Below are 26,900 nucleotides of genomic sequence, written 5' to 3'. Positions count from 1 at the left end.
AGTTTCATACCATTTTTTTCTAATAGCGTTGTCTGGGAAGTTGGGCTGGGAGTACTTATCAACAGCTGTGAAATCAATAGGATAAATTAATCATTTTTTTTCCATTTTGTATGCATGAGTGAATGTCACACTGGCATTTAATGTTTGTTTATCGTATACAAATATTATTTTCATACCAAATAGATTTTCTACGGATTTAATGCAGTGAAACCTTCACCTCAAGCCCATGTTTTTTTCAGAGGACACAGAAAGAAGGTGAAGAAATGGATCCACTGAGTAGTAACAGCCACAAAGTTATCATTTTTTTAGCCAGTGCGAGGAGTTCAAGCGCCACACGACTGTGTCTGTGTGCGTGTGGGTGGCGAGGCTCCGCTTCGGCTTGAGGCTAAGACCTCTAAAATCAGCGAACAAACTACAACAGTAAGCATGAGCTCTGATGTGAAAGGTGAAATTGTTGGGTGTGAAATGGTCCTTTGGCATAGTTGCCTTCTCGGGCAAATGGAATTTCTACCAGATATCCAGTATTACAGTGATATCCACTTTGTTTTAAATAGTGAAAAAAATATTTATAGATGAATTTTTGCGCAGTTCCGACTCAGCTGTACTATGACATTTCATCTTTTGCACTTAGCTTCAGTCATGTGATGTTGTCAATACAGCAGCCCTATTTATGAAGCATCAAACTGATCTAGTAAAAAGGTGTTGAAGAACAATAACGCTGCATTAAGCGAGGTTTCTCAACCATTTCATATTTTTTTTTTGCATGTGATTCTAGAAACTGATTCCAGAACTTGTTCTCTTCCACTATGGAACTCCTCTAAGCGCTGATTAGAGGTGAAAGGTTTTATGCTCCTGATACTCACAATGCCGTTCTGCACACTGAAGCCCAGCTGGTATTTGAGGTCAGGCCTCTTGATGAGGACTGTGGTCACAGGAGGGCAGCTCACTATGTTCAGCTTCACCTGCACCTGGTTCTTCAGGCCCTGAGGCATCAGGGAGGTTCAGAGAGAGCACAAATTAGCATCACGCCTACACAGCACTGTTTCACAGCTTGAATCCTTTTTTATTACACTGGTGTTTGCAGCACAGTCAGAAACCATATGAGCAATAGGATCAACTATATGCTTCTCAGTTACTTTTGAGGAAAACTGGGCTAATTTGATTTGATTTTGAGGAAAACCAGTAAGTAATGAAAAATTCAGTGCCTTCAGAAACCACAAGCAAGTCTGTTTGACATTACTTAGCAACTGGACATGATTTACTGATGCACACATGATCTCCCACTACTTGTCAGCTACTTTAGCCTCAAAGCTCTAGTGTAAAAATGAAAGAAACTTCAGACACCAGACATGTTTTTGTTGATCGACTACATTTGGAGTGAAACCACAGCCAGTTGACAGGAAGCCTGGCCACTTTCTATTTCTACCATTATATCAAAAACAGGACTGCAGATCTTTAGAGCTGCAAGCAAATCCTCAATGAATGGGGACTGAATGGAGTTAAACAGCTAAAAAAAAAAATCACTTTTTCCAGTCTTTTATGTGGGAACTTGGAATTTGGAAAGTAGAAGGATGTATCCCATTTAAAAAATCAATGAAAGCCAATCAGTATCTCTGTTTTTCTACAGGAGCCAGGTTTCGGGCAGTAGGACGCAAGCATTACTGTGCTGTGAAAAATGGTATGCTGTTGTGAAATGATCTTAAATCCTGTCAGTATATCCAACATCTCCTTTTGAGATGATTTTGCATTTATCATAAGATTATCTAGCATATTTCCAGATTTTATTGGTTGTTTTAGGTCATTTTATGAAGTAAAATGATCTCACTGTATTGGTAGATCATTTTGCTGGATTTAAGCACAATTCTTAAAACAAGCACACTTTTCTGCCAATACAATGAGACAACTTGATAAAATTACCTAAAATGTATAAAGAAATAAGTTAAATAATCTTAAATTAAGTTTACAGTAATCTCAATAGGAGATTAGGAATATACTACACTGAGGATCATTTTAACTGATAAGATACCATTTTTTTGCAGCGTGCTGCTGAGTGTTGATTGGTTGGCAGGTTGATCAGCTCTTTGGCTGAGTAAAAAGCAGCTCACTGTCATAAGGTCCTACAAACTGGAGTTCAAAACACTTAAGCATTTACAAGAAGTGCTAAAATACGTAATGCTGTTCTGCATTGAGAAAACAAGTGCATTATTCTCTATAAAACCATTAAGCACTTATTTACAAACTAGAATTTCCCACAAAACATATTCATTTTGACATTTTCATTGTCTGACATAGCCAGAAGACATTACTGAGCAGCAACTATCCTCACTAGACATTCTCTGATAAAACTATTTGCTCTAGGTATCTTATAAACTACATTATTTATAAACGGATTGAAAAGAGAACTAGACAAAACAACTGTAAAGCGCATGTAGCGATGACCACATGACGCCAGTGCACCTTGATAATTCCCTGACAGGTGGCGAGTGGCAGTCCCACCAGGCTGGTGTTGTTGATGGACATAATCTGGTCACCAATGCTCAGCTTCCCTGAGCGGGCGGCCGGTCCTCCATTCATCATGTTGGCCAGAATCACTGTGGGCAGGATGGAGCCCCAGCCCGACTCCACTATTACCACACCCAGAATCTCTCCCTTCTGCTTCTCCAGATGCAGCTGTGGAGGATGAGAGAGAGAGAGAGAGAGAGAGAGAGAGAGAGAGAGACATGATTAATATAGCATTCCTATTTCTGTGTACGTGATCTATGTTGAAGAGCAGAAATGATGCATTATGCATGGATTGTTAACATTCACAAAATATAAATATAACACTGTATCCACAATTCTGTAGGCATCCCGTCTAATGAATGAATTCAGCTTCTTTAAGGTGCACCCATTCCTGACAAAGCTGTTCAACTGCACGCACACAGCCTATATGATCTCCATAGAAATTCACTGACCAATAGAATGGGACTCCCTAGAGCAGCCACACAGGTCTAAGGTCACTATGCCCAATGCCAAGCATGGGCTAAAGGGGTATTAAGCCCCCCTGCACTGGTCTGTGGAGCAGTGGAACTGAGTTCTGTGGAATGATGGAGCTCCAGCACCTTTGGGATGAGCTGCAGTGATCCAGAACTGACCATCCAACATCAGTACCTGACCTCACTCAGTCAAAATTCTCGCAACAAATGATCTAGAGCAGAGGTCACTAATAGGCGGACCGTGGTCCGAGTCTGGACCCAGACACCGTCTTATATGGACCTTCACCTATAACCGATAAACTAAGGAGAATTATTTAATTTCGACATTGTTTTACTATTTTAATCAGCATAGCTTTTCTAGCCTTTATGGTACGGCTTTAGCAGCCTGGGAGACCCACAGACCAATCACGTGCATTGTAAATATCACACATGACACTACTCAGCGAATCAGATCTGTGCTGAGACTTGATTGAGTGGTGCACAGACAGGGGAGGGACAAGGTGTCAGAGAAGAAAGTGAGTCAGATCCGTGAGTCATGTTGTTGAAATATTACTGAACTGTACTTGATTTGATTTGACATTCAGTTGTCGACCACATAAGATTTTGATATACAGTAACTACCAGGCTACTTCAGTAAACAGTATACGGCACTGAATCATAATGCAGTTTAGACATTATGATGTTCTGGACTTTAACTTGAGGAAATGACCTTTAACTGGACATTACTGAATTTTAATTAAATACCCCTAATCTAGACTAAAGCCTAATGGTAGTGATGCTTAGTACTGATAGTAGTGAAATAATTTCTCCTGAGGTTGAAAGAGATTTTTATCAATGTTTTGTAAAGCTTGTCCAAACTGGCACCAGTTGCTACAAAAGAAAACTATTTGTGGATGAAGTGTGAATAGATCAATTGCTTTGGCCACAAAAGAAACAGCCAATAAAGCAAGCAATGAACTGGACTGAGCTGAGCTAAGCTGAATGTAGAACGAGAGAGGCAGCCGCGGAGATAGAGAGAGAGAGATTGCATGAAAACAGGCCAAGTCAATGTGTCTCTGCAGCAAGAAAGTAAATGAGTAATAAGCAGTGAAGTGCTGATTGCCAGTAAGAGGACGCACTGAAGAGGGACAATGCGAGGCAATTAAGAAGCGCAATCGACTCCACCACATTACCCCAAAACAACAGGACACAGCAGAGCACTGAATATCCAGCACTGAGCGTCTGCACGAGGAGGCTGAAGGATCTGCTACAGCAGCCGTAATAACAGCGCTGGGGAGCTGACTCAGGCTGAACGCACACTAGACTCTGATATTAGTTTCACTGCTTCACTGCACAACAAAAACACTACAGGCGCCTCCTAATGTCCAGACTTTCAGCACAAGAGGCAGAGGGCACGAGATTAAACTTCTTGAATCTTTTTCAGAAAACCCTTCATCATGGATTCACTCTCTTATATTTATTGGATAGGCATTAAAGTAGCAAAGACCAAGTTTCTTTCTATGAATTTTCTATGAATATTAGCCTGCACTGCACTGCAGTCCCCAGCATGCACTGCAAGATAATGTGCTCCGACCCTCCTACTCCAACAGCAGTGGGACAGCGGTTACACCTCAATTCTACACAATTCTGTGCAATTCCACACCAAATGCATTTCACCTGCAGTTCAACCAACATAAACACTATGAACACTCTGCAGCTCAGAATTTGACCCCAAGTCTTGATGAACTAGCAGCAAAGAAAAGATGCCAGGTGTCTAGTTCAAGCAAGTAGGCAAGTTTAAAAGACTGAGCTCCTGAGGACATTTAAATTTTGAAGATTTCAAGTATCATATCATTTTTTAAGGTCTACAACAAGTGTCTGTATTTTGCTGCTCAGGCTTTTGCATATTTTGAATAAACATAGACTGACCAATAGAATGGGACTCCCTAGAGCAGCCACACAGGTCAAGGTCACTATGCCCAATGCCAAGCATGGGCTAAAGGGGTATAATGCCCCCCTGCACTGGTCTGTGGAGCAGTGGAACTGAGTTCTGTGGAATGATGGAGCTCCAGCACCTTTGGGATGAGCTGCAGTGATCCAGAACTGACCATCCAACATCAGTACCTGACCTCACTCATATGATCACACAAATGATCTAGAGCAGAGGTCACTAATAGGCGGACCGTGGTCCGAGTCTGGACCCAGACACCGTCTTATGTGGACCTGGACCTATAACCGATAAACTAAGGAGAATTATTTAATTAATTAATTATTTAATTTAACTTGCAGTGCACTGAGCTCCTGAGGACATTTAAATTTTGAACCATATCATTTTTTTAAGGTCTACAACAAGTGTCTGTATTTTGCTGCTCAGGTTTTTGCATATTTTGAATAAACAAAAACAATGGCAAGTTCAGGTTATAGCACAACATTTATAAAAAAACATTTTTTTTCTCAGGCCCGCAGATTTGATGAGATTTTTAATACGGCCCTTTTACCTTTTGAGTTGGTCACCGCAGTTCCAGAAGAGGACTCCTTCGAATGGCACAGAATATTTGCAAGGTTCTTTAAATGTTTCAGAGGTTTTTCATAATGAGGTCTCTTATCAAATATGCCTCCTAAAAATCCCTGAAAAAACCTCCTGCCACCTTCTTTTTTATGCATGTAAAGTAGCAAGAAATTCCTATAAATAGATTTCAAGTACATAAAGCTTGAAATATTGCATGAAAAACAGTGTACGTTATACCGTTTTAAGTATTTCAGTCTACAAGGTGAGAATAAAATAAAAATGATTATTGATATCTATATATGATCTATTATTACTATCTATTTCCCCTTCTTTGTCTTTTGTGCTTTGAGGTCATCCTGGTTGGTTGTGCTCTTTTCACATAAAAAAGGAACCGAAATATCTTTGTAAACAGAAATCATGCAAAAAGCAGGTAGCCTTTAAAACCTTAAACCCTCCAAAGGTACGTTATTGCTTTCTCTCTGATGCCATTGTCCTCTCCTTCACATTAATTCCACAGAGGCAGGAGTGGAGCTATTTTCAGCTATAGAGGCAGCAGAAGAGAACATAGGCAAACCCCAAAAGCAGTGAGGTAAAACTGCTTCCAGCCACTGACCTCTTTGCAGTTTTCAGAGTTGGAGAAGTGAATGAGGTCGTCATTGTACATTTCCTGCGTGTTGATGATGTCGCTGTACTCTTTCTGGCTCAGGTCCTCCGGGTTGATGCCGTTGGCTCGGAGGAACTCCTGGTAGGCCACGCTGAAGGCCTGACCGATGGACTGGGCTATGAGCTGGGCCTGGACAGCCAAGAGAGGAGAAAGGAGAAACAAAACACAGCATCTGAGCCAAACGAGGGACAATAAGAGGCACTTAAGGAGAGCAATTGCCTTTACTACTTTGCCTCAAACAATAGGACACAGCAGAGCACTGAAAACAGAGAATATGACCAGCACTGAAATGTGAGGCTGAGAGATCTGCAACAGCAGCCATTAACACCGGCATTATGTCGGGCAGTTTCACTGCTTCATTACACACTGGGAATGCTGCAGGCCACTTCTTATGTCCATGTTATAAGTACCTAGAATTAACAATTATCAGGCATACTTTTTTGTAGAACACTATGTCCCTGTAGTGTAACAGCAGAGGAGACTGGACTCATGTGCAGGATAGTTTATTAACCCCTTAAAAGACACTGGTTAAAAGGAAACCATCTCTGCTTTTATCATAAACATGCCTACTTGCCTTCTACAGTGGTGTGATATTAGATTTTCAGACTTAAAGACAAGGAAAACCCCCTTCTGATGATGTATGCTGGAGGTGAGAGGAACGTTTGAAAAGGTGTAACTACCTAGTAGTAGATTTCTGGGTGATGTGTTTTTGCTGTCATCAGGTGGTAACTACAGAACTTCTTTAGTAAAGAAAATGGTTAGAACCATGAACACTCAATGCACCCTTTGCATGATTAAAGGGCTCTTTGCATCGTGAAAGGGTTCTTCGGATTGATGGAGAATGTGCTGTATATGGTTCTATATAGAACCCTGTATAGCACCAGAAAGGGTTCTACTATTCTTATGATATGATGGTTCTTCAAGGGTTCTTCAGTAAAGAAAATGTATACAGAGCCATGAACACTCAAAGAACCCTTTGCATCATTAGAAGGTTCTTTGCATCGTGAAAGGGTTCTTCAGACTGATGGTAAATGTGCTATTTACGGTTCTATACAACACAAGGTTCAGTACAGCACCAATCAGCTATTGTTACGATAAGAGCTATTTGGCACTATATAGAACCCTTTTCACATATTTTCTATAGTACCATTTTCTCTACCGAAGAACCCTTGAAGAACCATCTTTTTTCAGAGTGTACAGCAGTGGCAAGGAGAGCGGTCAGGACTGGCTGACAACACAGGGATTCCTAATGGTTGTGTGACGTATCTGCATAATGCATCCTGGGTACTGTAGTGAGGAACAACCGATGAGCATAAAAATGATATAAAACCATCAATTGTGTGAAACCGATGAGGTTGAAGGACACAGTTCTGCACTATGCAGTATTACAGAGCACAAGAAATAGCACAAACTAGGTTTATGAGAGTACCCCTTTAAACTCCCCATTACATACAAAGGCTTATTATTCAGTAATTACATGAAAAAACAATGCAAACTGAGCTTATGATTCTGATTCTTAGACTAGGAGTGAATACTGGATCAACTGGAGGGTCCTGGTCATTTATATCACCCAATATCGATCGAGGCAAGCCTTACTGAATCAGATGTCCAGAAATATAGCAATGTCATACACTTACTTCTTATCATTTTCATTGTTCTCATTGTTCCCAGTGAGTAAGCATCTCTGCCTTTTCCACTGCCCACCTTCTTACACTTGTACACAGCAGCTATGCCAGCCAAATATGAATCAGATACAAATAATACACTTCAATTCAATAGATGACATTGTGTCACATCTCATTAGAGTTGAATGAGTTTAGTTTGATGGCGCTACTCAAGCCTTGCTCTGCCCTGCACAAGTTTCATTGATTTTTACTTTTGAAAACAGATCGCTCTTGTACTGTTGCCTAAATAAAAAGCCAGCTATTTTCTTTGAAGGCACAACAAAACAAAGGCTTGCTGTGAAGTTTAAAACACAGTGAATCTTGCTGCTCTGTCTGAGGGGCTGGCTTTAAAAAAGAGAGAATTGATGAGAAATGAGTCCTCTCACTGTTCAAAGTTATCTTAAAAAAAAGTTAGTTACTTTTCCAGAAACAACTTGAAGTAGAAGAATAAAAATATCAGTAGTAGGTCTGAAAGGTGCTGCACTAGAACGTCTTCATACATCCAGCCTCTGACGCAGAGGTCTGCACTCCCACGGATTTCCACCAGGACCTGCAGGACCCACCACAATATTCTGCATTGATGGGCGTGGGAGCGGGTGGGAAACCAGCCCACTGCTGCCAGGAGCAGGACAAAGCACGCATGAAGAGAAATCTCTCAAAACTAATGAAAATCCTAAATAAAGTAGAACAATCACCAAATCATGTTATATTTATAATTGGGTTATAGTGTATTATGAAAATGTCTTAATATCTTGATGTACTATTTTTTCCATATCGACCACCCCTACGCTGTTTATGGTAAAATAGTGGGAAATCTGCAAAAACAAGCTTTCTTTGGGGACTACTTTGTCTTACAACATGCTGCACTATGAACAGATTTTAAAAATATGTTTTAGGCCAAAATCTTCTAAAAATGAATTACACTGTGCATTCATAACCATTTCATGGAATATCTTTCTGTGAGGGAGCTTCTGAAGGCATTCAACTCTTCAGACGCCTGGTTCCCATCACCACCACTGTGAACTGTCCTGAGTTTCTCTAGAGCGAAGCATTTCAAATCAAACCGTTCTGAAAGACTTTTTTTCACATCGTAATGATTTTCTGAAAAAGGAAAAAAAAAGATGGATTTCCCCTTTAATTTTCACACAGAATCAAGCAAGTCAGGACCTGCAGGGTAACGACTCACACTGTTTGGTTATTGATCACAGAGCAGACGGCTAGGCCTGGGGTACAGAAGAGTTTAAAAATAACCGTTCAAGTGTGGAAGTGCAGAGCTAAGACTAAATGACTCATTTAATACCACTCACTCACACACAATCACTTTCTTTCTTTCTTTCTTTCGCCCTGGTCCGTTCAAGAGAGAGCTTAATTAGCCAGCCTGAGTGAGTAACAGCTGCACTGCAGAGGATGAGACTGCATAGGAGGAACAGCCTCTTTACAGACTGGAGGCTTTCTGCGCCCAATATGACCTCAAAAAATCACCACTAATGCAAAAAACACACTGCTGCATACACCTCTTTTACATAGTCTGGTGTTTTTTTGCATCACAATATGATTTTTTTATATAAAACATATATTAGGATCATTCTCTATTTGGAATGGGAAACCATGTCACGAAGGTCACAGGGCTTAAAAAGATGCTTAAAATATTAGGCACAGCTCTAAAAGTCAGGATGTAGATTTATGCAGTTGACTTAAGATGAACACATTTTCTTATGAATAATCAGATTTTTCTTGATTGATCCTGTTTCATAGTCACTCTGCATCTGTAAAACAGCTCGACACAAAACCAATTTTTAACATTTAAGAAACCATTTTTAATACAAAACTATTTTTAAGAGTTGTTTACTTTTTATATCCATCCATCCATCCATCCATCCATCCATCCATCCATCCATCTATTTTCTAAGCTGCTTCTCCCTCGGGGGGGGGGGTTGCTGGAGCCTATCCCAGCGGTCATCGGCCTGAAGGCACTTTTTACATCATTAACATTATTCTACATTTAGAAAATATTTCTTTTATTTTAAAAATTCATTTGTCACAGAGATTTTGGTCACTGGTGTTATCGGGACTCATTATTTTTAATGTAGTATTTTCAGCTCTATTAAACTGCTTCTTTGGGTCGAGGCTTATCAGAGAGGAACAATCTCAAGGCATGAGAAGGCGAGTCACTCTCGCTCACTATATTTAATTAATTTATTAGTAATTTTGTTGATCAGACCGCTCATAACTTCTATGTATCACCGGTGTTATGTGCTTTAATGGCTGGGTAATTTTTTAAATAGTTGCACAGGGTTGCCTGACCATCAATGAGTCAGCCAATATACAAAATCCTCAGTTTTAACCAGAATATCACTTGAGTCACCGTCACTGGTGTTACACCATACTCATACAGCACCAATGACTGTAAAATATGCTTGGAATTAAATTCTCTTTTTAGCATATATGATAATAAGAGATGTTAATGGACATATTAAGATTATTTAGTTTTGGAATGAAAGAAATTGATATTTTAAAAATGTATCCACCTAAATTCCCACTCCAAATGAGGAATGACTCATTGACACATGTAACTTATCACTGCTGTCCAATGAAAAACATCTTTTTTTTTTGCAATTTTTACTTTTCTGCATCATTTGAGCTCAGCAGCCGCCCTTTACATTGCGCGAAAATTTAACGACGATTGGACCAATAGAAATGGTCCAAAATTGCTTAGAATAAAAACTTTTTCCATTAACTTACATTGAAAGTAAAGAACGATTTTGCCCTCCCGTGTAAAGTTACTATTTTGGAGTTTCTTCTTTTTCAATGGACAGTGACGATATATAACATTACCAAATATGTTATGTCAACTACTGTTTCGAAAAAAACAACAGTGCTTGTTGAAGGTATGACACGAGTCATTTTCTTAGAAGACATCAAATAAGTAAAGAAGAATAAATGAGATGTCAATATTAAATGAACTGAGTTTACAGTCTGATCTTTTGTGGCTTGTAGCCAAGTTGAAAGTTCAGGACTCTCTAAAGCCAAGTAGTGATGCAAATCAGAAGCTATAAACATCCCTACAGAGCGAGTTATTTGTTTTGCCCGTACAGAATTGGCACTTGGCGGCTGCTTAAATCCTGTGGGAAGAAGCAGCAGCTGAGACTCGTGTTTTCTCGACGGGGCTGAAGTTGGCTTCCTATTCGCCAGCTTCCTATTAAAACTTTCCATTCCAGCTTAAATGGAACAGCAGTAACACGTAACTGCTGCTCTGTTGAAGGTGGAATGGAAACTTCATGAAAGCAGCTGGCTAACATTAGCTTTGTCTTTTCTCCTTGCTGGCACACTGGGGCATCACTCAGTGATGTCTTTACAAATTAGTCGGCATAGTTAAGGTATTAGGCTGAGTATTTGGTACTCATGTTGAGCAATGCTGACACACTGCCACTGTTCAATCTGCCACTCTTTTCCCATCATTACTGTCCTCAACTGTGGAACCGGAGTATTCCCAAACAGGAGATGACATCAAGGATGATATTCCTTCTTCCAGCTCAAGCTCTCTTTGCTTACCATTTCAAACAGCTTGGCTAATCAACCATCCAAAGTAGGTTAACCAAGCCTGTTCTGAGGCCTGTGTAGTGCTTTTTTAACATTAATAATTGACCCTTTTGGGAATATCATGGGCTGTGTTCAGTAGAACTACAGTAACTGTAACTCAATATCATGCATTTTATATCATGAAACCTAAATTTGATTCACGTATCAATCTCATAACCCCCTGCGTCAGGTTAAAATAATATTAACATGTATATTCTGACACTCTTAAACAAATGTTCACACCGGCAACTACATGACAGCCCAAATGTGGAGGGAGGGGAAAACTACACAAATAACTACATGATAGCCCCCAATATTGCTGATAATTGAAGACAACAGAACCTTAACCATGAAGAAATGCCTCCATGATGCTTGAATAATAGCTTAGAATAAAATAAAACTAGCATCTGGTCTATTGTCTAGTCTATAATTTGAAAAAAATGATTTAACAGAAAAGAAGAGGGTAACGTTGTGTTGTTCAGAAGGCACTGCCCTAAATGTGTCACTCATCCCTCCAGCCATGACTCTTAGGACTGCAATTCCCAGAACCCCCTGGGTGATCAAGGGACACCTAGGCACCTGGTTCCACCTATCAGAGATCAGCTTCACCAGACTACTTCTGTTTTTCACCTGTGTATTTGTTCATGCGACTATATCCAGGTAGCTCATAAGCCTGGGCTTTAGGATTAGTCAGGTGTGACGTATTGCTTCTTCTACGGAGCTACTGACCGTTCCTGTCTGTGTTCTGAATTCCTTGTGTATCTGACCCTTTGTTTGCGTTTATTGACTTTGCCTTTTGCCGGTTGCCTGGACTCATGTCTGTATATTGTTCGCTCATTCTGGATCTGACCTTCGCCTGTTTTTTGACTTTTGGACAAACAAGTAAAGCCTCATTTTCACCATTATTCTCTCTGATGGAAGAAAATCTTAATATAGTTCTGCTGGACAGACATCATCTGTGATGGTACATATTTAATTGTAATTTCCTCTTCATCATTATTGTCCAACATCCTGCTGCCGCTCACTGTTTTCTGTTTCCTCTGAGATTCATCTCATCCTCCCTCTAATAGTTTTCACTTTATTCATGGTCGCTCTCTCATATGTCGAATTCACTGTAAGTCCTCTTCTTGACAGTGACCTTCTCTTTGGTCACTGAAGTCGGAAGGTGAAATTATTGCTTGAAAGAAAAAAAAAGTGAGTGAATGAAACCAAACGAGTGAAAGTGAGCTTTTTTTGCTTTTTTTAAAATGCAGATTTGTGATTAACTCACAGATGGTCACATCTGTGAGCCCCCTCAAAGGGGGGGCCTGTGGCAGTCGCCCCTCCCCTCCCCTCCACTAAGTTTGTTTTCTTCAGCGCACACTGTTAGAAATAAAGGTACCATGCAGGTACATGATTCGCTCATCAAGGTACCAACAGTGTAAGTGAATCCTCAAAGGTACAGCAGTGGTTTTAAGGTCCGATTGTGAATCTTAAAAGTTTTTTCCTAGTGGAAAAGTCGATATTTGTATCTTTTTATAAACTAATGTTTTAAAACAGAACCATGTAGTAAGAAGCCTGGAGGCAAGACGGAGTGTGTGGAGTCAGTACAACTTAGAAAATATCATTTCAATGGATTATGGTTCAGTTATGTTCCCTGAATAAAGGTACTGAGATGCAGCCTTGAGGGTCCCACACCAGTGGCAAAAAGGGTACTGCCCCAGTGACAGTGTCGTACCTTCTTTTCTGGGAGTGTACGGTTGGATAATATGGGCAAAATACTGGAATTGCTGCACAATGTGACTCTGACATACCATGAAATATATTGGCCAGTGAATAACATGACAAGGTTAAAGACTGGTCTGCATTATTTTGACCACAATAATTGACTTTTGTTGCATTATATGAAGACCATGTTTCATCAGGACCCCTACAGAAACTGTAGAATCTGTAACTATAATTGGTCCAGATGTTCATAGCGCTAACACTGTGATTGGTTAGACACCTCGTTTGCATACTGCCATCTATAAATGGGGACAGAAATGTGGCATTTGGGAAAAATTCTGCCTAAGGAGAGATGTACTAAATAAATACACAACATATGTGCAGTTGATTTATCCTTTGAGGGACACATCAAACAACAAATATGCTCTCACTGCCCCCCCCATCCCCCCACCCATCCCCCCACCCAAACCCCCATTCTCTTCTGCACTTTCTCTCTTACATATACACACCAGTTTTGGCCTACACTTACATCCTCCGACTCAAAGACATGGCAGATCATCTTGTACTGTTTCTTGGCCTCGGGGGCTCCGGGGGTGGTCTCGATGCAGTCCTGCGAGGCAGAGCGGGGCATGCGCCGTCTGGCCATCAGCACCACGATGTTTCCGATGTCAGCGATGTACGAGATGGTGCGCAGGGCGTTGTCCATCATTGTCTCCTGCAGAAAAAAGAACAACACTCATTCGTCTTCTCTGACAGATCGATATTTTTCTCTTGTCAGTTTTTATCGAGGAGTTATTTCACCAGGTTTGCGCAATATTTCTTTCATGTCGACTGTGCACATGAGCGGGAGACACATGTGCCTCCTTCAACTGCAAGTCACATAGTTACAAACAATGAAGAGTCCTACTCGCGCTAAACGGAAATACAATTAGAAATGCTTAACACTAGAAACACAGAAATACAGAGATGCATCACAATGCATCAATTAGAAGGTGGTGACCAATTAGAAGGTGGTGATCAATTAGAAGGTGGTGATCTAACTCAGTTAATTTGGGAAAGTTAGAAGTGATTATTAAGCAATAGAACACAAGAGGGAGTGTGCGATCACGATAACACACAACTTTGAGTGTTCTATTGTTTTTATACAACAGTTAAATCAATACAGTAAGAAATGTTTAACATGTTTTAATGTTCAGTTCCTTCCTCCAAATTACAGCTCCTTAACGACCAAATTACAGCTCCTTAACGACCAAATTACAGCTCCTTAACGAGGTTGTTGCTATATCAGAGTAACAAGCTCCGCCTACTCGCTACACAGCCGGCAGTTCATTCAGTTTGGGAATTTAGTGTAGTCTCATCTTCAGAGTCAGATCAACCAGATCGGCTGTCAGTCAAACGTGATCTTGAAAGTGTCCATTTTCTCTTTGTGGCAAAGTAAGAAGTAAAAACGTTCACATGGCTCGAGCATCTGCTGTCAAAGTCGTTGCTACGGCAGTGGAGTGATACAGTGTTTGTGAAAAACCTGTGATGTTATGGCGAAATATCAGCACGGTTAGAACGGCTCTCGACCAATCAGCTTGCCTGGACGCAACTAAATGTTGTATAATAATCATATAAATTATATAGTCGCTTCAGACTATTTTCAAATCAGCATACCCCTGATTTCAAAAGTTTGGAAACACTTGCTGAACTTTGCCTTATAAAGCCTGAAGTAATCAATTAAGGTTGTGAGGTTGTGGTGTCAGGTTGTGAGTTATTCACGCCATGTCATCCCTCTTTACATACTACCATCACACAAACAGCTTTACAAAGAAGGTCCGGCTCAATGTTTAGGTCTCAAATGCAAAATCAGCATTATTCTGATGGAGATATGATGATTATAGTACATCATTCACTCACATCCTTGGAAGACACGTCTTTCACTAACCTTTTTGACGGACTTCTCTTTGAATTCTCTTTCAACATGCTCACAATTATCAGATTCATCAGCTTGGGGAAGCTGTCCGAAGCACACCTGATACATGATACACAATTACACATTTCCACCAGAGAGGTCGCCAAATACCCACATGTTACAGTAGTAACATGTGTAGCTTTAGTCGTTTGTGTTTGTTTAATACACATCAATGACTAACACAACTGACATATTACAAACCCTATTTCTATTATTAGGGTATTTTTAGAAGTTTTCTTCAATATTTAAAAATTATGTGAACAAGAAGTGATAAAATGATAAAAAAAATGCTGAAATCATCAATTTACATTCATTTTTGTCAAATTAGATGCTTTGAAATTTGATCTACATTTTTAGAAAAAGTTCATTCTTGATCTTCTGCAGCTTTTTTCATCCAGCTCTGTTCATCATTCTGGACACATCTAACATTTCTTCATTTTACAGCTTTCCTACTAATTAGCTGAAATCTGTCCATATCACTTCATACATTTATCTGCAACCTAACTGCTTTTATACATTTTACAACATTGATTCTAAACTTTTGAGCCTTTTTACTGTCAAAATATCACGACCGTCCAGAAAGTTTGTCCAGTGAAATTTGTATTTTTCTTAATCTCATGGTAAAATTTGAAATTTGCTGTGAATAAATATTTAGTGAGGTCATCTCTGATTTCAGAGACTTTACTGTAAATAATAAAATAAAGCTGTTCACACAGTCATGAATTCTGGCCCTGTGTTAACCTGATTCATGGAGTGTATGTGGGTCATGGAACAGCATGCTGGAGCAGCATTTTTCTTCACTCCTTCCACATGTTCAGGAGATACATCATTAGCTGGTCAGCACAATTAATGATCCAATCGGTGTGTGCATGCAGGGTACATGCAGCCTTTAACCTTTCCAAGGCAGGGAGAGCGCAGCGGAGATCCATAGATTTCCATTCCGATCACACCCTAGGCAGCAGGCCAAGTACGGAGAATCAACGTCCTAATTAGTGCCTTGTTCGTCACTTTCCCCCAGGGATCAGGCTGTGAAGCTTTAAATTAAAGGGGCAGCAGGACACGACCTGTATTTACGAACAACTCCTGACTTTATGTCCACACGTGTGGCGTCTCAGACTGATCTTTGGAGTCCTTCAGATATAAGCAACATCATAAGCGTTAAACTCTGTACAAACTTAATTGACTGTTAAAGGCTCTATGGTTAACATCGCATAGTGCAGGTGCTAATTGAATGTTTGTGTTTGTATTGCAGGCATCTGATATTCACATGCAAGCAAACATTAACACTTAAGGTGATAAATTCATATACCGAAGCATTAAATATGCTGTGTGCATAAGCATTCATAGCCCATACATAGTGGCAGAACTGTTTTGCTGCAGTAAGAGCTTTCAAGTCAACCTAAAATTAAAATTCACTTTTTCAGTTCATGTCTTTGGTCTTATTTCTTATTGACCTGTCACACCGGCGATCCATTGTGAGATTCCATTCTGAGGATTTAAGCATGACTCATCATAACATTTAAAGGGCCCATGTCCTACATTTCGCCCCAAAGCCCACACGGTGTTCAGACTTCTCTGTAACGGGCTGCTGTGGGTTTACACCAAGACTGAGACCACCCGATCACACAAGTGAAATCAGATGTGCTGCTGAATGAAAACCTGCAGTCTCATCGATCTTGTGATTGGACTCCCCTGGCTTATAATACTGGGTCTCATTCACCAATATCTTAAATTAGCTCTTGAGAAAGGTCCTAAGAAAAAGTCTATGTCAGATTCATGCCGTGTTCTTAAACCGCAGAGCTGTTCTCACGTTTGTGCTCTTGAGTGCGTGTAGATCCTGATCTAATGTAAGAACATAAGAAAACACAGGTGAATGTCAGAATCTTTGTGAAAACTGCAGAAGTGGTTTGTAAGAAGAAATTTTGGCAACACTTTCCATGAATGTCACATTTGTAAGCATCTATAAAAACACTAACATGTTATAGTGCATTCATAAGGCACCATAAACACTGATATAAATATTTATAAAAATGCATTACACGTTATAGCCATGCTTATTACGCATCATGAATAAATGATTTATTATCGTAAATTATTAGAGCTCATAAGCTGTATTAGTCCGCTCTAAGTAAAGTGAAGTGTACTGTACTAAAGCCTCCTCCAGGGTTAAGAGAGAGCTTGAAGTGTTTACTGAAGGATTTACTGAAACACTAAAACACACACAATAAACCACATTACAGGCTTCAAATGTCAGTAATGTAGTGTTTAAAGTGAGAGCGCTGGGTAAGAAAAGCACACTGTAGCAGTAACTCTAGGCAGAACAGCCTGATTGGGGCGTCTGAATATTCGAGACTGAAGCCCTGAAGAGGCAGCTCTAACAGCACCAGCGGTGGGAAATAAAACACTGGAAATCTCAGGTCGTAAATAAACTTTGTATTTGTCTTTATGCTCTGCAAGCTGGGACTGACGATATCTTATTAACACTACTTATAATGCATTATATTAACAATTCATAATGTATAATAAACATGGCTATAAAGTGCAGTTCAGTGTAATTCATTTTTATAAACATTTATAACCATGTTTATATTACCTTATGAATGAATTATAACATGGTATAAATGTGTTTATAGATGCTTACAAACGTGACAATCATAGAAAGTGTTCACAGAAATTCATTTCAACATGACCATCTTCCTTGATCTTAATCTCTTTTATCCCGTAAAATTATACACACTGTTTTTTGTTACTGAGACTGTAAGACTGATATATGTAAATATGCTCTGTTCTGATTGGCTGCCCTGTATTGCGCCTCCTTCAAAAAGCAGTCCAGGCTAAAACACTCGGTGTGAATGTCTGGAGCTTCACGGCTACAGGCAGAATAGCCAGATATAAATGCATTGGTGGCATCATACAAATATGATTTCAAATGGGCTGTTGCAGCTTAGTTTCCATATACGGACTGAACAGGACTGAGTAGTATGTTTTGAAACATTAACAGCGTTTACAGGCCATACCAAATTCTTATGTTTTAAAAAAGTGAGGAAAACATGTTTTTTCCATGACATACACCCTTTAAAAGCTTTTTGCTTTCCATAATACTTTTGTCATTTGTTCGCCTTCTTCTCATGTCTTCTCATTTTTTTTACTATGTCACCTTGCTGGAAAATAATATTAACAAGTCACAATAATAGCATGAATATGCAGGCTGGTGATGGATATGTAATAAATCCTTCTAGCCAGCTCACAAGACGTCTTGAAACAAGAATTTTTTCTTACTTTTTACTGCATTTTTATAGTATGTTTATTTGTTTTTGTTCTAAAAAAAACACACGTGTACTTACTCCTGAGATAAGCGGTATAAAAACTGCTTAGGTACCTAAAACCTGGACAGTACTGTGATGGTAGCATTTTGTTCTTTTGAAAGAATAACCACTAAATGGATAGCACAGTAGATAACACCACTGCCTTACATAGGGAAGATTAGAAGTTAGATGATTTGAGATTTTCTCATCCAGGCATGGACCTCACAGCTACATCAATGAGAGTCATTAAGCGAGACTGTTAATGCTACGTTTACCTTATGTTGTAAGCTGCTGTGGATAAGAGCTATTGCTGAAGATGTGGATGTAAAGGCATGTTTATTCACTCTATGACTTAGCTGTCCCATGGCCAGGTCAAATTTTCAGTGATCCATCTTTAGAGTTTATTTTCTCCCCAATTTGGTCTCCGCCAGCGCTGTTACGTCAGCTAACAGACGCCTGCGCTGGCTAGCATCATGCTGAGTGATGGGGAGAGATGGGGGGCATTGTACCCACCCAGAGAGCCCAACTGTGTTCTCTTGGGCCACGGATGGCTGTAGCATCACCAGGAATAAAGTAAGTGGTAACTGGTATCATTTGTATGGTAAACAACAACATATTCTACATTATAAACAAAAGTTATTTATTCTATATTAGCACATCTTACGTCTTTGTAGGTAAGTATAGGCTTTGCATGCTGGATTTTATCCCATTCATGGCTAAGGCACGTAGTGTTGCTGCAGGAGAGATGTAAGTAAGTAAGTAAGTAAGTAAGTAAATAAATAAATAAATGAATATGCAGGGCAGGGTTTTGACTAAAGCCTGATAAAAGAGAATAAGCTTGCATGCAGACTGAGATGAGTGCTCCGTCACTGTTGCCGCAAAGCTCCTCTCTCGTGCAGAAAGAAAGAGAGAGAGACAGAGAGAGAGAGAGACAGAGAGAGAGAGAGAAACTGCATTGCAGTACATACACACTGTGTCCATGCCAGCCTGCCCACACACTGCTGTTCAGTTAGACTGAGAGCCCACACACATATTTAGAAACATTTATACACACAAAAAGCAGAAAAAAACACACAACCACACACAACTATGCACATACAGAAGGTCATAAATGGATGCGTGTGTGCAGACACACACACACACACACACACACACACACACACACACACACACACACACACACACACACACACACACAGTGCCTGTGGTCATTATCAGCTCTCTGAACGTAACAAACACGTACAGGCCCAACATGAGACCAGACCATATGTTTATAATATCACTGCCAGCTGAGGTTACAAACCTGAGAGCCATCACCTTCCGGCTAATGATAAAGCTTGATATACAGTACTGAGCAAATGTCTTAAGCACCTCAGGAAATTACATTTAAAAAGCTACTTAATGGAGCACAGAGAACATAGAGTACGTGGTTATGAGCTTAGAAAAACAGTATTACTAATAGTATTAGAACTAGAAACCCTTCTATCTCCAAAATGACAACTTTACCAGAGGAGCAAAAAAACCTACTATTCTTTAAATGTAAGTCAATGGAACCAGACTGCTTTCCAATTAACTTTGGGTCATGGGTCATTTGGGTCATTGGGACATGGATGAGGTTTACTTCCAACAACCATTTCTAAACCTCTCCTTCAGGAAGCTCAGTAATATTTGTAGGTACCATCTTCACTTGGTTTGACTATCAATACTTCATTAAATTAATCCAGGTGATGGAATTTAACAAACGTATGTGATGGCTGGGGGCATCGAGGATATATCTAGAACCAGACCTGTGAAGCTCTAAAGGCTTCAAATACTTCCTAAAAGCTTTTTTTCCTATTTACTTTTTACTAAATTTCTGATTGTTTACATTTATTCTATTGCTGACAACACAGAATCCCTGTTCTATTAGCAAAACCACAGTTATTGTCCAGACGAATTATTTTAAACAATGTGATTAAAATCGCTCCACAATTATTACAGTCAGACCGTAAAACTACACACACTGCAGATTCATACTGGATTAAAATCTCTCCACAATTATTACAGGCAGACCGTAAAACTACACACACTGCAGATTCATACTGGATTAAAATCGCTCCACAATTATTACAGTCAGACTGTAAAACTACACACTGCAGATTCATACTGGATTAAAAAATCACTCCACAATTATTACCGTCAGACTGTAAAACTACACACACTGCAGATTCATACTGGATTAAAATCACTCCACAATTATTACAGTCAGACTGTAAAACTACACACACTGCAGATTCATACTGGATTAAAATCACTCCACAATTATTACAGTCAGACTGTAAAACTACACACGCTGCAGATTCATACTGGATTAAAATCGCTCCACAATTATTACAGTCAGACTGTAAAACTACACACTGCAGATTCATACTGGATTAAAATCACTCCACAATTATTACAGTCAGACTGTAAAACTACACACACTGCAGATTCATACTGGATTAAAATCACTCCACAATTATTACAGTCAGACTGTAAAACTACACACACTGCAGATTCATACTGGATTAAAATCACTCCACAATTATTACAGTCAGACTGTAAAACTACACACACTGCAGATTCATACTGGATTAAAATCGCTCCACAATTATTACAGTCAGACTGTAAAACTACACACACTGCAGATTCATACTGGATTAAAATCACTCCACAATTATTACCGTCAGACTGTAAAACTACACACTCTGCAGATTCATACTGGATTAAAATCACTCCACAATTATTACAGTCAGACTGTAAAACTACACACACTGCAGATTCATACTGGATTAAAATCACTCCACAATTATTACAGTCAGACTGTAAAACTACACACACTGCAGATTCATACTGGATTAAAATCACTCCACAATTATTACAGTCAGACTGTAAAACTACACACGCTGCAGATTCATACTGGATTAAAATCACTCCACAATTATTACTGTCAGACTGTAAAACTACACACTGCAGATTCATACTGGATTAAAATCGCTCCACAATTATTACCGTCAGACTGTAAAACTACACACTGCAGATTCATACTGGATTAAAATCGCTCCACAATTATTACCGTCAGACTGTAAAACTACACACTGCAGATTCATACTGGATTAAAATCGCTCCACAATTATTACAGTCAGACTGTAAAACTACACACGCTGCAGATTCATACTGGATTAAAATCACTCCACAATTATTACTGTCAGACTGTAAAACTACACACTGCAGATTCATACTGGATTAAAATCGCTCCACAATTATTACCGTCAGACTGTAAAACTACACACTGCAGATTCATACTGGATTAAAATCACTCCACAATTATTACAGTCAGACTGTAAAACTACACACACTGCAGATTTACACTGGATTAAAATCACTCCACAATTATTACAGTCAGACTGTAAAACTACACACACTGCAGATTCATACTGGATTAAAATCACTCCACAATTATTACAGTCAGACTGTAAAATTACACACACTGCAGATTCATACTGGATTAAAATCACTCCACAATTATTACCGTCAGACTGTAAAACTACACACTGCAGATTCATACTGGATTAAAATCACTCCACAATTATTACAGTCAGACTGTAAAACTACACACGCTGCAGATTCATACTGGATTAAAATCACTCCACAATTATTACAGTCAGACTGTAAAACTACACACACTGCAGATTCATACTGGATTAAAATCACTCCACAATTATTACAGTCAGACTGTAAAACTACACGCTGCAGATTCATACTGGATTAAAATCACTCCACAATTATTACAGTCAGACTGTAAAACTACACACACTGCAGATTCATACTGGATTTTATATATATATATATCAACTCTTAGACTATTGTATGTGTGCAGTATCCGTTTGACCAAAGGAGCCCATTGGTACACATTCCACATCATTTACATCATCTATAATTCAGGCTCTTATTCCAGCATCTGTCTGCTCGACGCCTGCATCTGATGGTTCAGAGATAATTCTGGATTGTACTGTGATTACATCAATGTGTGAGAGGTTTTTTAACAAGCTTTAGCAATGCTCAACCATCAACACACGACCACGCACACACAGGATTAAAGTTCAGATCTAATCTCTCCATAGATTACGTCTGCTATGGATTATGATAATATGATTTTATGACTTTCAGAGTCTTATGAGGTCAGGTAAATATATGACGTAATGGGAGTGAAAACCAAAGCCATATAATCACAATCTAATGCATAAAAATAGAGAGAGTAAATCTAATCACTTGGCTGTTTTGCACCTCTGCCGGTTTTTTTAATTCTGTTAATTTTTTTCTGAATGATGCTTTCCTGAGCTGTGTGTAATTAATTGTTGTGACTGGTATCCAGCGTGTCTGGCATTTTAATTAGTTCATTTGTCTACCGTCTTAACGACTTGCTTGCACTTAAAACTTTTCAATGAACCATTTATAAAAACATCAGAATTTTCTCCCCCGTCTGCATACCTGTGTGTCTGCGTTGAGGACTTTGATCCGCTGAGTGGAAATGAAGAGGTCAACTTCAGTCAGCGTCTGCGTGTCCCCATCAGGACTCTATGGAAAAACAAAGAGTAAAACTCATGTAAGAGAAAGCGCTCCCTTGTGGTACACAGCAGCAACGTACCCTTATTGCTTCTCACAAAGGCCCACAAGGGGCCAGTAGATAATATGCACTGCTGCTCCTTGGCCTCTATTGAAAGCATTCTAAATGCTTATTCATAAATCAGTGGCTAACGCAGGCTGGGCCGCAGGGGGGCTGGGACATATGCTTAGCCAGTAAACTGCGCTATTAATAGTCCAAACAGGAAAGGACACGGTATAGAGAGTGTGCATATTAAACATGAAATGGCAGTGCTTATCAGCAACAACTGAAGCTCAATACTGTGCAGCTTTTGAAATTATTGGTTCATATCTCAGAATTTGGTTGGATTTTCTGCGTTTAATAATCCAAGTTGTCCTAAAAAACGTTCAATGATGATGAGATCTGGACATTTAAGTGGACAGTCTTCCCTTTCTAACTTGCACTTAATGCTCAGACTGGACATGAGTTAAATGAAGGGGGGTCTCAGCACTGTATGCTCAAAGGAATAGTTCAACCACATTAACCATACATGCTAATGTTGCTAAGAATGAGTGGAAGCATGATAACATTTGATTAATGATAATCGGTGACAATTTGCATTTAATTCATTGTTAGCAACATTAGCAATATTAACTGAGCCATATCTTTAAGGGAATGTAGGGAATGAAAGGGAAATAATGAGATAAATAAAGAAAGAAATAAACAAACAGCCATCTGTGCCGAGTGGTAGCCAAGCCAGAGGACAAGAAGTTGAGAAATGATTGACAGGTGTGTGTGTGTGTGTATGTGTGTGAGAGAGAGAGAGAGAGAGAGAGTGAGAGCTATCTGGATGGACAGGTAGGACACAGAGTGATGTAGCACTGGCATTAGTGAGTGCATAGTGAATACTTGTGCTATATTGAGTCATCACCAGCTGCCCACTGCCTGCTGGTGACAATCACTCTGACATGACCATTTTTGTTCCCTCTTCACTGCTGACCTTGCTGGGCTAACTGTAAATGGGCACATTCAACAGTACAACAAGCACTTTTTTGACTGTTAACAGCTACATTATGATTTACAACAAAAGCCTTTTGACATGGGCCTGGAACTGTTGGTACTTTGGCAGGAGATAAAGTTCCTAAGTTTCAAAATACACCATTCATAAAATCCATGTAAAGGAAACTAAAATGAAAAAAAAAAAAACATATAAAATTTCTTTCAGCTTCGATATTACAAACTTGAAGTTATTTTTATATGACCACTCAGTCAACCTCTAACCATTTAGCCACCCATTCTAGCTAAAGTTAAGTTAAACGTTGTGCTGTTCATGGCTGTCAGGAAGTAAGTGGATCTCCGCAGCCTTTCAAACGATTCACATATCTAAAAGGAGCAAGTTTATTCTTCCCAACATCTGTGTGATAAATTGTATTTTTATCATTACTGCTATATGTGTTCATAAGATAAACACATAGGTAAAGACTGCAGTGACAGAATAGAACAAATTATGTCTCACATGGTGCCAGAGTGATGTAGGTAGAATAGCAGGAACATTGCCTTGGAACCAAGTGCTATCGTACGGTTCGTAAGGTTTGAATTGTGCTCACTTCCAAGAACACAATTGCAATTACAAAAATACTTCAAATGTGATGAATACTCTCACTCCCAGTGTTGTGCAGTAATGGCTACTGTTACAACAAACTTGCATCACCATAAAGAGCTTTTTAAGAAATTAACTTGTTTATACTTGCGGCACATTCGGTTAGAGCAGGCATGTCAAACTGGGGACCTTCCGGGCCAAAGTGCTGCGGAGATTAGTACTCTCATCTAAAGCACTAAATTCAGTTTAATAAGGCCTTGCTAATTAGCTTATGAGCTAAATCAGGTGTGTTTAATTAAACAGCATGCTGAAGTATGCAGTGTTTTGGCCCACAAGGACTGGAGCCTGACACATATGTGTTAAAGATATTGCAAGAGTTCTTGAATGATTGTAGCGTCTCAAGTTGACATTGTCAAGCATCACATTTTATGTTCATTTACTGCAATTCCAGTCTGAAAATAATATTTTGCTCCATAAATTTCTGTTTGGACTGCTTTTGGACTGGGTCACCACACAGGGCAGCCAATCAGAGACTTAACAAAAGTAGTCTGGTTTTTCTAAATGATAAACAGAGTTTGGAAAAAAGTCTTGCAGAATGAATTATGACTATTAGTGGTACGAAAAAGCACGCAGATGTTAGAAACCGATTACAGTAGAGAAATAAAATATAAAAAAACACAATATGGCCCCTTTAAATGACAACTCGCATCCAAATCTCAAATCACACTGAATGATATAGCAACACTATTTATTAGTCTTTCTCACAAACACCACACAGAAAGGGTAAGAGATGGTTTTGGTAGCACAGATGAAGGACGAGCAGTGAGAGGGAAGGGGAAATGGAAGCCATTTTTCTTGTTTAATGGTTTGAGTTTTTAAAGCATCTGTCTTTTTTTACACACCGCCTTTTTCTTGATTTTGGCTGCCTTCTGAACTCTCTGCGAGGCGTTGGGGCAGGACAGGGGTCATCACACACGGGAGCGGCAAAAAGGCGCAGCAGGAGGTTAAAGAAAACAAGCAAACAACACGTTACAACAAACAGGAAAATAAACAGATAAAGAGCTAAACATCAGGTCTGCCATCACTAGTCCTTAATAGGGGTGTGATCGCACAGCTGTGTTCTGTCTAAAGTAGAACCAAACAGCAATTAGAAGAGAATGATCGTAATTGCTCTTTTGCTCCCATATAGACAAACAGTCATTAACATGGCATGCATATATAGGTTTGATACTCATAATAAGACGAGGAGGAGAAAAAGGAATGTTGAATGCGTCATACATTCAGCTTTTGATTGGAAGTGAAAATAAAGGATCCACATGCTGAATGGACAAAACATCTCACAAACTTCAAGCTGGGCAGGGATAATACCTCACTCCAACACTCTGAACCCAGAATCTAAAAATGATGAGTTAAAATGTGACACAAATGACTGTTTTAAGAAAACAGCTTATTTTTTGATTCATCATGGGTGTGAAGTGTCCATGAGGATGTTTACCTTTAGCCTACAGCAGTGAGTGAAAGCGGTTAAAATAACAGTGAGTGGTCCTGGGGTCAACATTGAACGTTGATGACTGGGGTAGAGGGTGGATGTTGAACTGTGCAGCAGCAGAGAGGCTACAATAATTGTACACCAATGAAGTGGGTCTAAAAGGTAGCTGGAGCTCATAAAGTGGCCAATGAGTGGTTGTACAAGGGAGGTGTTGTTAATAAGTGGCCAGTGAGTGGAAGTTCAAGGGACGTGTTGTTTCTAATAAAGTGGTCAATGACAAAGTACAGAGTACTTATTTCTAATAAAGTGGTCAGTGACGGGAAGTACAGGATAGGTGTTTCTAATAAAGTGGCCAGTGAGTGACAGTTCAACAGACGTCCTTCCAATAAAGTGGCCAGCAAGTGGAAGTCCAATGAAACTGTTTCTAATAAACTGGCCAGTGAGTGAAAGTACAAGGTAGCCAGGAAATGGAAATTCAAGGGAAGGGTTTCTAATTAAGTGAACAGTGAGCGGAAACAATGTAAGCATTTCTAATAATATGGCCAGAGAGTGACGGTTCAAGAGAGATCCTTCTAATAAAGTGGTCAGTGATGGGAAGCACAGGATAGGTGTTTCTAATAAAGTGGCCAATGAGTGACAGTTTAAGAGACTTCCTTCTAATAAAGTGGCCAGCAAATGGAAGTCCAATGTTTCTAATAAACTGGCCAGTGAGTGAAAGTACAAGGTAGATGTTCCTAATAAAGTGGCCAGGAGAAGGAAATTCAAGGGAAGGGTTTCTAATAAAGTGGCCAGTGAGTGGAAAGCAGGGTAAGTGTTTCTTATAAAGTGGCAAGTGAGTGGAAAGCAGGGTGTGTTTCTAATAAATCGGCCAGTGA

At 39.5% G+C, this 26,900-nt stretch overlaps 1 protein-coding gene across 4 annotated transcripts in view; it reads right to left on the bottom strand.

Annotated features, from left to right (window-relative positions):
- apba2b (amyloid beta (A4) precursor protein-binding, family A, member 2b) overlaps window positions 1–26,900 on the bottom strand; it is a 194,534-nt gene that overhangs the window by 6,531 nt on the left and 161,103 nt on the right. For 3 of the 4 annotated variants that reach the window (XM_017723719.2, XM_017723718.2, XM_017723721.2), the window contains 6 exons: window positions 25,439–25,474; window positions 22,843–22,929; window positions 13,604–13,789; window positions 6,077–6,256; window positions 2,458–2,670; window positions 864–983 (listed from right to left, as the gene is read on the bottom strand). In XM_017723719.2, the coding sequence (XP_017579208.1) occupies window positions 864–983; window positions 2,458–2,670; window positions 6,077–6,256; window positions 13,604–13,789; window positions 22,843–22,929; window positions 25,439–25,474 (822 nt within the window). The remainder of the gene's footprint in view (window positions 1–863; window positions 984–2,457; window positions 2,671–6,076; window positions 6,257–13,603; window positions 13,790–22,842; window positions 22,930–25,438; window positions 25,475–26,900) is intronic. The other variant, XM_037534461.1, reaches the window with a different exon arrangement.

Source organism: Pygocentrus nattereri, chromosome 25 (genome assembly GCF_015220715.1).
Source record: "Pygocentrus nattereri isolate fPygNat1 chromosome 25, fPygNat1.pri, whole genome shotgun sequence".
Classification (NCBI taxonomy): domain Eukaryota; kingdom Metazoa; phylum Chordata; class Actinopteri; order Characiformes; family Serrasalmidae; genus Pygocentrus; species Pygocentrus nattereri.
The sequence above is the reverse complement of the archived record's forward strand: the minus strand, read 5'-3'. Positions and strand labels throughout refer to the sequence as shown.